The sequence below is a fragment of the Vigna radiata genome, chromosome 5, assembly GCF_000741045.1.
Source record: "Vigna radiata var. radiata cultivar VC1973A chromosome 5, Vradiata_ver6, whole genome shotgun sequence".
Classification (NCBI taxonomy): domain Eukaryota; kingdom Viridiplantae; phylum Streptophyta; class Magnoliopsida; order Fabales; family Fabaceae; genus Vigna; species Vigna radiata.
Window position 1 is genome coordinate 14,820,435 of NC_028355.1, and position 13,067 is coordinate 14,833,501.

General features: G+C 33.9%; 1 protein-coding gene across 1 annotated transcript; it reads right to left on the reverse strand.

Moving 5' to 3' along the window:
* Nucleotides 1-395: 395 nt before the first annotated feature.
* Nucleotides 396-5,137, reverse strand: LOC106759903 (protein DETOXIFICATION 27). The gene is made up of 9 exons (XM_014643286.2): nucleotides 4,811-5,137; nucleotides 4,181-4,722; nucleotides 3,552-3,638; nucleotides 3,401-3,457; nucleotides 1,857-2,095; nucleotides 1,646-1,764; nucleotides 1,034-1,120; nucleotides 759-812; nucleotides 396-648 (listed from the first exon to the last, which is right to left on the reverse strand). The coding sequence occupies exons 1-8, from the start codon at nucleotides 5,078-5,080 to the stop codon at nucleotides 762-764; spliced, it is 1,452 nt and encodes a 483-aa protein (XP_014498772.1). The 5' UTR covers nucleotides 5,081-5,137; the 3' UTR covers nucleotides 396-648; nucleotides 759-761.
* Between the last annotated feature and the right edge of the window lie 7,930 nt (nucleotides 5,138-13,067).

Below are 13,067 nucleotides of genomic sequence, written 5' to 3' on the forward strand. Positions count from 1 at the left end.
ATGTGATTGAACAATTTTAAATTAAAAAAGAAACTTTGATTTTTCTCTTCCAAATATGTTCTTATCTCAGTTTTTTTAATTTGAAATCGTCCAACCACATTTTGACACGTGTGCAGTGCCAAAATGATGTCAAAAATTGGTATTAAAATATCATTTCCAAAATTAATATAAACTCTCTCTCTCTCTCTCNCCCCCNCNCNCNCNCNCNCNCTCTCTCTCTCTCTCTCTCTCTCTCTCTCTCTCTCTCTCTCTCTATATATATATATATATATATATATATATATATATATATATATATATATATATCGGGCAAACATTAAACTCAAATCTAAGAATTTCTGCTCTGATATTGTCCCAATGCAACTGCGGACTAGTATTGAACATTGTTGAATATATGAGCTGAAATCCTTTTGAGGAATTATTATTTCTAAACATAAGTCTTAATCAATTATCAGCGGATACTTCATTAAATGTTATTATCTTTTATTGTAAATTGAAAATTGTAAATGAATCTGTCTAATGTAACCGTGAACATTAGTTGATAACAAGATTATCCACGAATTTTGCCGTTATAACGGATCTAATTTTACATACTTAAGAATTGTACCTTTCTCCACCTTGTCTGTAATTTCTCCTTTCAAATCCATCCTGAAACACCAGTAGAGTAGACTTAAAATTTTCTTGGGTTTAACATATGCTTTTATGAGGCAAAGAATAAGAAAGTCATAATTTTCACGGTCATTAAATACGAATTTCACCTGTTATTGGTTGGATGTTGCTTCCTCTTTGATAAGAATTTGAGCCTTCTGAACCTACAAACCAAAAGTAACCACATAACTGTTAACAAGTTTCTGTAATCGTTCACCAAAGAAACCAAAACAGTGTATATTAGCTTCAAAGTTGCTATTTACTGGACATATTACAGTCTCAGTTTTTTAAGTAGACGGAGTGCATTATGTAGTTTAATTTTGTTGGATGAAAATGAAACCAAAGAAAGTGAAACAAAACCATGTCCAAACGTTGTAAAGCATACCTCTTTCTCCCAATCATATCTCATCGTAATAGTAGCCAAGATCAATGTTTGAACCACTGTTCCACTCATCATTCCACTCCACATTCCCTACACCAAGAATAAATATTGTTACCATGGTTACAAAGGATGAATACTTAATGCTCTAGTTTAAGACTGTCTTAAACTTTTGTTAGTCCACCGCGCGAGGTATAACATCTTTGGCACCCCTTTTATTCATAAACAAATTCACGGATAGATGAATATACTTATTACAACATTAAAGAAGAAGCTAATTATAGACACGAGACGGAAAAAACCAAATTACGAACCAATACTGAGGACAGAACCTGAGAAATAAGTAATATTAAATAATATAACTTAGACTCTTGAGTAGAACCAAACTTGTTACATAAATCCAAATCAAATTGATGATTACAGCAATATCTTCATTTGACTTTATCAAAACCTAAATTGTATAAATTGATTTTAGTTTATGAAAAACTACTCAAATCGTATTGTCATTCTATTTTGTTTATCGTTGTGTAAAAAGTTCATTAGGACCTTTATTTTAATTTAAGAGTGGATTGGACATTTAAGTCATGTCAGCAGCAGAGTAGGATATTGTAGACTTACAACAATACTCGAAGGAAGAAACCAGCCTAGGAGAACCCCCAGAGGTATTCCGACCAAGTAGTAACTGCCAATGTTTATATATGCCACCACTGCTTGACGACCAGATCCTACTGCCACCCCTGAAGACCAACAGATACCAGCAAAAAGCGACGAGGTCAAATTGAAATTTGAGTTGAGTGCTTATACTATAACGTATGTTATATACTCTCACCTGAAAGAACTGGTTGAATGCAATTAAGAAGAACAGTAAAAGCTAACAACATTGCCAGATCATTGACTATTTGGATAACTGACGAGCTCGATGTAAAGATCAAGGCCAGATTCTTGTTGAAGAACACAATTACCAACCAAAATATAAATCCCACCAGTACAGTATTTACCACAGAAACCAAAGTTGCAAATTTTGCACCTTCCGCATTGCCTGCGCCAAGCTCGTTTGCTACTCGAACCCTGAGTTGAAGAATGTTACATGATTAGAGGATTGAAAATTTAGTTGATTTTGTATCGAGGGGGAGTTCTTTTTTCACATAAATAGAAGAACTTTTGTCTTGTATGGTTATTTATTTGCCTCGACATAGTGTTGAGGAAATCATATTTGAGATTATTACCCGACTTACAGACACTGGATACAACCTCTACCAAGACGACCGAGACAAGCTGATGTTTCAATATACTGAATAAAATATATACTTCTACAGTTTCCCTTGAACTTGACCAATGTCTCCAATAAAACCAGAAGATTTTTTAAGGCGTTCCACGTAAACTAACGGAGAGTGGGTAGATTTCAGATTAAAACATTGGAAATCTTGACAACTTCCAAAGATACTCGTGGACTGTTTATAGAAGATAAGAAGAATGTTGTAAGCTTTTGGAAGCTTTTAAATTCCTCGGATACTTGTAAAATATTTTTAATGCTAATATTACAAAACTAGAGGCAGGAATGTCAATCTGTCATTCTTGTCCTTTAGTATGAGGTTCCTCATTTTTCTAGAGGATAAAGCAATGGACCTATGTAACATCTCAAACCTATAAATGCTTTAGTTTTTCAACAAAAACGTGTATGTTCATACGACGATAATTTCCTGGAGTTCAACTAATGCAATTGTTGTTGCAAGACTACAGCAAATTACATACTGAGTTGATAAACTGACTGAATTTTTGGGGAGATTATAACAATTTGGAGACTTAATAACACGTTTACAGAAGGCAGAATTAATATCAGAATATGGTAGGACTTAATAAAATTGAAGGAAAAGAAAACAATGCTACTCTCGAAAACTCACCGAAATTAAATGATAAATCAAGATCTCATGAATCACCACATTAATTTTTGACAAGTCTCCATCTTTTGACAGAAACATGCAACAATGTAGAGAACAACGGCAGCACAAGGCAAAGTATAAACCCTTTTGAATTATTCTATCACAAAACTTACTCCTTGTTCCCGCTTATACATTTTCACTAAAGCGAGGGGGTAACACTCTCAAAACAAATCAAAGTTCAAAATTTTCAGTCGACAGTCTCGTCAGAATCAATCAACAAAACACACCAGGATCCTTTGTATGGATTTGCAGGGTTCTGCTTCTGGACATTAATTACATTGGAGTATACATCACGGAATACTCAACCTCACCCCACCCCACCCCTGAGCTAACTAAATTTTCAATATAGTTAAACATTTCTCCTTACTGAAAATCAATAATGTACCTCATTTCGGGGAGAGTAAGAAAGGGGGACTTACAACCAGTGACTTACCCGGTTGCACCCAAAAATGCAAGTGGTATCATGGATTCCCAGCCATATATCGTCACACTGCCATGCCAGGTTTGACTTTAATTCAGCAAATATTCCAATAAATCAATATATGGCTAAACTAGAAAGAAAAAACTAAGAAAGCACAAATTACCAAACAGAAAGAGCATCAATTGCAATCTCAGTGTTGTGCATATATCCAGAGACTATAAGCAACAGTCTGTAATAGAAATTCTCTAACCTGAAAACTCACATTAACAACACTAATAAGCACATCGACATCAAAGTTAACAATCATAATTCTTTAATCCAAACATTTATTACACAACTTATCAGAGTGAAATTTCAAGATAGCGTCGTGGAAACAAGATCCTTTTACATATATTTCATGGTCAATTATCATCTGTACATCTTTAAATATCAAGTTCACGGATACTGAAGTGGATAATAATCCAACAAGCGGACACCAGAGATCGCCTCATTGCCGTCCCAAGAATCAGATAATCAGATCTTACTATCTGGGTGGACTCACCTCAGACACACACTAGCTCAACCTTAAATTCAATCTTTATTTTTCTTCGCCGGATTCTATCCGAGCCCAACAAGGCTGGAAGGTACACAACTCCACGCTCAAGCCAGGTACGCGAGGAGCCTGAAGCTATAGTAGGATCGTCTCTATGCACAACAAGACCAGAAGCTACAATTTCTTATATACTTTTAGCAGACGCGTTTATCCAAACAATACCTAAATTGGAAGACAGAAAAAAGTTAAGAAACACTAACGCAAGCATGATCCCAGAAGCCAAAGAGAGTTTAAAGAATTCCCAGAGACCGACAAAAGCTTCAGCAGAAAAACCAGTCCACGAACACGGGCATCCACCATAGAGTGTATACCCGAGCATTCCCAAAACCGAGAGCCACCACGAGAAACCAATGGAAAGTGCAGCCCCAACGATCCCAATTCTCATCCGATAAACAAAAACCCAACTCACTAAAACATGAATCGCAAGAGCCGCCCCTGAAACCCAAGCAACGATACCGGTCTTTAACTGGCACTGCAGGAACCGCTGCAATGTGAACTGAAACGGGAAACAGAGATGAAACGGGATCAACCAGACAGCCACCAGCCCCGCCTGCTCCGCAACCGCGACGGGCTGCCCCACCAACTTCAACAGCGGCGTCGCGAACACGAACACCGGCAGCATCAGAATCGAGGCAAGGGACAGAACAACCCACGAGCGTTGCAGATAAACACCCAACATGCGATGCTGTCCGGCGCCGTAGGCCTGGCCGCATAGCGTCTCAAGCGCACTGGCCATACCCAACTAGGAAAGGAATAGCAGAACGAAGACAATGTTGGTAGATAAGAGTGGAAAATAGTGATAAAAAACATGATAAGCGAGTGGCTGGTACCATGAAGCCGAAGGTGACGGAGATGAGGACGGTGCAGGCGATGGAAATGGCGGCGAGATCGAGGTCGGCAAGGTGGCCGGCGAAGGACTGGGTGACGACGGTGATGGAGAACATGGCTAGGCGGGTGAAGATTGAAGGGGCGGCGATTTTCCATAGTTTGCTGGATTCGGAACATGATCGGTAGAGGAGAGAGTGAATGTGAGTGTTGGATCCGTTTTGCGATGTTGACTTTATTAGAGGATTTTGTTCTTCGTTGCAAAGATTTTCCATACACCTTTACTTCGTCACTGGGAGAAATCAAACGCGAAAAAAGGTTCTCTCGTTCTTTTCATTATTCTACAACCAAACAAAATTTACACCTCAAAAAGTTGAATTTACACGTGTCATTATTTTATTATTTTATTGATATTTTTGAAGTTATATTTGAAAAAATATCTGAAATCGAATAAATACAAATTATTTATCAAAAAATTATTAAAAAATAGTTGTTAAAAAAAAATTCCTTGATTAAAACCCCGTTTTTTATTTTTCTTTTTAACAAGAATACGGTAGTAAATTATTACAATAATTTTCTTAAGATATTTTTTAATGTTTTTTCCCATATAAATGGGTAATAAAGAAATAAATATTAATTTGACAGCTTCCAATTCAAACATTTTTTTTTCTCAAAAGTCATTGTGAGATTCAAAATTATTTTTAAATAAACTAAACATACCAATTATTCGTTATTTAAAATCTGTTAAAGACTCTTTTGTGTGAACTAAAATTTTATATTAATTTTAATAAAATTTAACACAATATAATAGTATAGTTAAGTTAACTATTATTGATATACAAGAGTCAATAACACTGAATTATACATATGGACTTAATCCTTGTTCTAATGCTTTTTCATTAACGTTGTGAATGCATTTTTTATGTAGTAGTGAAATTATTCAAAAGTGTTATATATAATATCCAACCAACGTGTTTCATATTCCCACTGTATCTTGTTGTATTAATTAAATTGTCATATATTTCATGGATGTAGAGTATGAATTACGAATCCTCATTTATAACTAGCCCATTTGTTGGTAAATAATCATTTCCAAATTATGTTAATATCATTAACTAGTGAAAATAATATTAAAGTTATTTTCACAAACAAACATAAATAGTTCAATACCAAAAATATTGTTTGTTAATGTTGTATAGCATTAGTAATGTCTATACTCATACTTGAATCTAAAAATAAAAACACAAATACTATACCAACAAATTTAACATGAAAATAAAAAATGTTTATGAGTAGGAAGGATAAAAATATCTGTGTTTGCAGGTGTAGATAAAATTTATAATGAATAATTAGTATTTGAGAGTATTTATTATTCGTTAGCAACAAGCAAATGATATTTTAATACTAGTTTATAAACGAAATTGTAGATATATTATCCGTATCAACTTGAATTTAATATGAAAATAAAAAATATTTATGAATAGGAATGACAAAAATATTTGTTATAGATAAAATTTATGACAAGTAGATGATAGGTTTAATTGCTTCTTTTATCCCCAGTTTAGTTGGAGTGTGTCAAATTCGTTCCCTTTTTAGAAAAATGTCAATTTCGTCCCCATATAGAAAAAATTTGTGTAAATCAAGTCATCTCCGTTAAAAATCATTGCTTTCAAAACTCACTTTATCCACTGCAATATCAGGGATCGGACCCATGAAGTGGTTATTATTCAAAACTCACTTTAAGTTTTTAACACCATTAGTTTGTATTTAACGGAGATGACTTGATTGACACAATTTTTTTTCTATATGGGGACAAAATTGACATTTTTCTAAAAGAGAGACGAATTTGACATACTTCAACCAAACTGGGGACAAAAGAAGCAATTAAACCTAGATGATATTTTAATCCCAGCTTATAAACGGATTTATAAGTATACTACCCTTATCAGCAATATCCATTATCCATAGAAAATTAAAATTAAAATTTAATTTATATTTTACTAAATTAAATTTAATTAAAATTAAAATTAGTTTATTTTTAGTAGGTTAATTTTAATTAAAATTAAATTTAAATTTAAATTACATTGAATAATTTTTTTGTAATTTTATTTGGATTTTATTTTAAAAATTCATAAAATATCCTTTTTTAAATATTCACGAGTATAACCACTAAAACAACCTAATTTTACTAGGGATTAAAAAAGATCTAGTTTCAAAAAATTAACTTGCTTTTGTATTGGCATTAGCATAAATTACAGTGCCAGATAAACCCTTTCCATTCATAGAATGATAAATGAAGCATGCAGCTTTTCTAGCAATTTGATTGGCTGCATCAATAACTAATCCCAAGAGATTCTCCACTAAATTATCTGCTTATGCCATCATGGAAAAGGGCGACTACAAAAATACATGGAATTATCGATGGCCGAAATCTGTTAGAAATGTCCAAAATTCGTCGATAATAGCACTTTTCCGACAGAATGTCAACGGTCATAGCTTTGTCGGTAATAACATTATCGGCAATATTTACCGACAGACTATTATGACTATCGGTAATTACCGAAGGAAAATCTGTCAGTAATTGCCACATAATCCGTCGGTAATTACCGAAGGAAAAATCCGTCGATAATTAGCGAAGGAAATATTCGTCGGTAATTATCGAAGGAAAAATCTGTCGGTAAATATCTCAATCTGGTTCATCTTCTTCCTCTTTCCCCTTCTTCTTTTTCCTCAAATTTCAAATTTTTTTATCAAACTTTCTTCATTCCTAAACCAAAAGAACAAATTCAATTCATTCCAAAACCAAAATCAAAGACTAAACTTAGGTTCTCCAATTGTTTTTACAAACCCTGAAATTGGAAAAAGTGCCTAATTAGTTTTTGAGTATCCATATTTTCTTCATTTTCAACAGCACAACAAGCGACCACCATGTTGGCAGCACTACTCCGCGTGGTTCTCCCACGTCAGTGGTGGCATTCTCCCATGGCGGGAAGAACAAAAAAGGGTTGCTCATTGGTGACAGCAGCTGAAGTGTGAAAGGGGAAGAAAAGAGACATTGAATGGTGTTGACAGTGGTTGCAAAGAAGAAAGATGGAGGCGGCCTGACTGAACGGAGCGGCGATCTCGCTGAATAGAGATGGAGATAGTTTTGATTTGTAGTTGCAATGGAGTGGAAGAGAAGAGAAAGATGGAGTGGAAGATGAAGAAGTAGGAAAAAAAGTAAGTTCCTCGCACAAATGAGGAAGAAATGAGAAAAACGAGATATGTAACGACGGAAAATTCCCGCTCATTTTACCGACAGATGTACCGACGGCTTTTTCAGTCGGTAATTAAAATAATGGGCAAAAAAATTCCCGCCTATTTTACCGAGGATTTACCGACGGATTTTTCCTTCAGTAAATGAATGGTCCATTACCGACAGATTTTTTCTTCGATAAATGAAGGGTCCGTTACCGACGAATTCACCATGGATTTTTTCTTCGGTAAATGAAGGGTTCATTACCGACGGATTTACCGATGGATTTTTTCCTTCGGTAAATGCTAGGTCCATTATCGATGGATTTACCGACGGATTTTTCCTTCGATAAATGAAGAGCGCATTACCGACAAATCTATCGACGGATTTTTCCTTCGGTAAATGTGAACTGCATTATCAACAGATTTATCGACGGATTATTCTTTCGGTAATGATTCTGCCAGTAAAATCCGTCGGCAAGAAAAAAATGAATTCCATCGATAAAATTCGTCGATAAATTACAAGCACCGACGAAAATATTTTTGTCGGTAAAAATTCATCGGTAATTTCAAATTTCTTGTAGTATTAGGCAATTCTCTACAATAAAGTCTAGTATCAACCGCTAACACAATATCTATACCATATTTTCCCATCCTTAAAAACAAAAGATATTTACAGTTTACACAATACTAATTCGCAATACTCATAAGATTGAGTGTAAGTTGATGTGTGCAATGTCTATCGATTGCTAATACCACAACCCTAATTCTAATTTTAGGGTTAAAACCACACCCACATACTAGCACCATGTATATTGCCTGGATGAAATATAAAGGAAAAAAATAAGTAGCACTTAATACATAATTTTCAAAACCAAACCAAAAAATGGTACAACCAACTATCATAAATTCATATTATGAACGAAGATCAATTGCACAATACGCCAGCTTCCAAAAACACCATTTGCTTTCCCGTTTTTTAAAACAAAATGACAACAAACAAAGGAAGATTGAGTCATTAACCAGTATTGTGATGATAAACTAAAATCGAGGTTGTGTGTTCCTGAAATTAAACAAATCCATAAACACGAGATAAAACTCAAATCCAAACACCTGGATCGTCAAAGCGATGAATAACGAGATTTTAAGAATACTGAAAGGAAACAAACCTCTTGACAACGAAGAGAGATCCTTCAATGTCCTTGCGACTCTGCAAAGCAATCAGAGCGATGAGAACGTAATGAAAAAGTAAAAATGAAGGGAAAAAATATAGAAAGAGCGAGCGAACCCATTGGCTGAGGTCGATGTTGAACTCGTAGAATGTGTCATGTGCTGCGGTGATGAAAATTTCTTCAACAAAGGGGTCGATTTGTTGGAGAATAGTAAGATTGAGAAGCTTGGTGTTGTGCTGGTCTAGATTCGGCATTAGCTTCCCATTCTGAGACATTTTTGGTTGTTGTGTCTGTACCAAACACTAGAAATTTGGGGTTAGAGTCTCTACGTCTCTGAAACCTTATAGGTTTCTGAAATCTGAAGCGCGAAGTCCACATAACTCACAATCCAACAAAACAGAAACGCGATTAAGCAATTAAGTGAAACCAATAGATTGAGTAAAGAGAGCGAGAGTGAGATTAGGGTTTGTTACTTGCTGTTGCAGGAGAGAGACGACGTAGGGTGAAAAGAGAACGCGTATTGTGACAGGAGAGGAAGAAAGAGAGCGAAATAGTGAGGGTGAGAGTGGCGGTGAGGTATGGCGTTGGAAGCGAGAAGAGAGAATATTTGAAGAGCCAACGATGAAGGAAGGAGTGAAGAAGAAAATCATGAACGGTGAACGCGAAGTGGAAAGCAAGATAGCAACTGGGCAACTGGTGTACAAGGAGATAATTAATTGTAAAGGAAAAGTGAAGAGGGAAATGGGAAATAAGGAAGGAGACACAGAGGAAAACTCAGAAATGGTAAACTATGAAGAAAGACGCGTCAAATTTTTTAACAATTATGGGCGGTTTTTCAATCAAACTGCCAGAAATGTAATTTAAAATAAAAAACGAAAAAATTTTACTGCGGTTTTATAAAAAATCGCTAGAAATATATGCGGTTTTTGAAAAAAATCGCCAAAAATTGCTGAGGTTATTAAAACCGTCTCAAAAAAACCTCTGCTATAATTAATTATTTTTGTAGTGAACGAGGTATTCACCGCTATTTTTAATAAAATAATTTTTTTTTTACTATGTATTGTTAAAAAGTAGACTTTAAGTTTTCACTCTCTTACATCAAGGTATTTGAGCGTGAGACTAGACATTGATGAGTGGTTCAATAACAGTCTGATAACGAGTAAAACAATATATCTAATAAATATTATAATAGGAGATGGCATAATAAGCTGAATAAATAAGAAATATTGCTAGATTAGGTTCTAATTCATAACTTTGATACCATGTTAAAATTGAAGTTTAAACTCAACTCAATGTCACAATACTTACTTATAAAATAAACTTTGCATCCATTTATATATTCTAAACTAGTTTTATTTTTAAATTTGAGATTTACAACATATATAATTTGTTGTATATTTGTTTGAACACATGTTTTCAAATCAAACTATTCAATGTTAACATAAAGTCTTTGCTTATCCCAAAACTAATATATATATATATATATATATATATATATCCAACTATGTTGGTACAAGATTTCCTTATAAACAGGAATGTAAATAAAGTGTGAGAAATAACGAATATAGTGTGTATTATATAGTGATTAATGTTGGTGCACGTTATTATGAGTATGAAAGCAAAGCAAGTTGAATGCACGTGGGAAGAATTCTGAAAGTGGATATAACCCTCTTTCTAAGCATATGTATGTAATGATCTCATTTGAGTTTTGGTGGTGATTACACGAAACTCACTCATCTTTTACTTTGAATTTCATTGAAAACATGTTTCTGGGGTTGTGCTTCCTAGGGTGGGCGTCACTTCCTCAGTTCTTTAAAACAACATGAAACATATTACTTTGTCCATGTTTTTCTGCTATATATAATCTATTCGTAGTTGCCCACTATCACAAAAAATTAACACACTATTATACTTTTAAAAGGAATGTCATCAGTAAGCTATATATGCATGGCGTTTCTGAATGCCCAATTTACGTCACTCTATTGATTTGGCGGCTGAAATATGAACACAGCTTAATCCATGAAGCTTCCTCAAACAAGACATTCATAGGTTTGATGGAGAATATAAATGTTTAATACTGTTAATCGAATGATTCCTTAATGCCTAATGACATACATAAAACTCTTTTTTTTTTATCACCTTTCTACTACTTATACTCTCTTTTTTCAGTCTCTTTCCAGCTATTCGTTTAATTAGGAATTAGAATAATTAATTTATAATTTAATGTATAACAATAAAAAAAAAAAAAAAAAATCCGATAAGCTAATGCCTCGTTGGAGAACGATTTGGACAAGACAAAAGTGGTGGAATATACTAAACAAGTTTGAAATTTTGAATCTAAACGAAGAAAACAAAATAGATTAATTTTTAAATCATTTCCTTTCGATCAACTAAAAAAGTAGTAGTTAATCATACTTTTCCTTTTCTTTATCCAAACAATTAATATAGCTTAAAGAGTACGCTATTAGGTAAACTAAAACAAATATAAAGATTTTATGAATAACTAAAAATTAAGTTCTTAAATTCAAACAAAGTTTTATTCAAAAATCAAAATTCTGCGTGAATTATAATATACATGAAAACCATAAGTGAAACATAGAATTAATACACAAACATGGTTGACATTTGACTGGATATTAAAAATTATCCTTAATTTGCCTGAGTACTGCAGTAATACTTTATAAAATTTAATAAGTTTTCAGTTTCTATAACCAATTAGATCATGATATAAAAAGAGTCTTGCACATATTTCTCTAACCCTAAATCCTAATATTTTCTATCATTTCAAAAACTAAACTTACCTAATGAAAACTATATCGTCTATTTATCAATCTATTAATCTATTAATCTGTATATATAGATATAGATATATAAAAAGTATATGTATATCATTTAAGCAAGTTGTTGTATTTCTTTCTCTTCTAACTATTATTATTCCCATAAAACTAAATCCACTCCATGAAAAATGAGTTCATATTATGTAAAGACTGACGCAATTGCAAATGTGATCTTGTTGATACAAAAAGAATATGAATATATAGTTTATGGATAATGATATATTTTAACAATTCTTTTTTAATAATTTTTTAACAACAAAACACGTATCACTATTTTATTACTTTATTTGAATATTTTATTATTTTATTTGAATTTGTTTTAAGAAATATTTGAAACGGAAGTCTACGTTTTTTAAAAAGTTGTTAAAAGAAATTGGTAAAAAAACTTTTTCCTTACTTTATATATGTATGTTTGTGAACAGTTTGTTTACTTTTGAAATTTATTTTGTGGTCTCGATATAGTTGAGGTTGTCGTGCTCTATAAATAGACACTGCATCACACTCATATCAACAACTAAAATATTCCAACATTATTCTCTTATCTCAAATTTCATACAACAACAATGACTCCTCCGTATTCTTCTCCACCACCGTCTTCACCCTATTATCCATACCATTCTCCTCCTCCTCCACCACCATCACCACCACCACACTGCAACATGACAAACTACACAAAACCCCTTCCACCACCGCCTCCACCACCTCCACCTCCAAACTGTAACACGACCAAACCTCCACCACCGACTCCCTATAACTGTACATGCCTTCCCTATACTCCTATCATTCCTCCTTCTCCTCCTCCTCCAATCTCACCCACTTTTCCTCCTCCTCCTCCTTATACGGTAGTGAAACACGACTACAAAGCTGTTATAGCAGTTTCCGTTTCTCTAGGTGGCATCTTGGTCGCTGTTCTTCTCCTTGGTGTTGTCTTACTTGCAAGACTCAAAAAGAAGCCCGTCGACTATCCTCCACCATCATCACCACCACCACCAACAACTTCACCTCCACATCAATATGCC

Excerpts from the sequence above, each read along its gene's own strand:
- LOC106759903 (XM_014643286.2), bottom strand. The coding sequence starts at position 5,080 with ATGGAAAATCTTTGCAACGAAGAACAAAATCCTCTAATAAAGTCAACA. Across the intron at positions 2,096-3,400 it reads GCATTTTTGGGTGCAACCGG|GGTTCGAGTAGCAAACGAGC; the intron begins GTAAGTCACTGG and ends TCTTCAACTCAG. Across the intron at positions 813-1,033 it reads GATATGATTGGGAGAAAGAG|GTTCAGAAGGCTCAAATTCT; the intron begins GTATGCTTTACA and ends TTTGGTTTGTAG.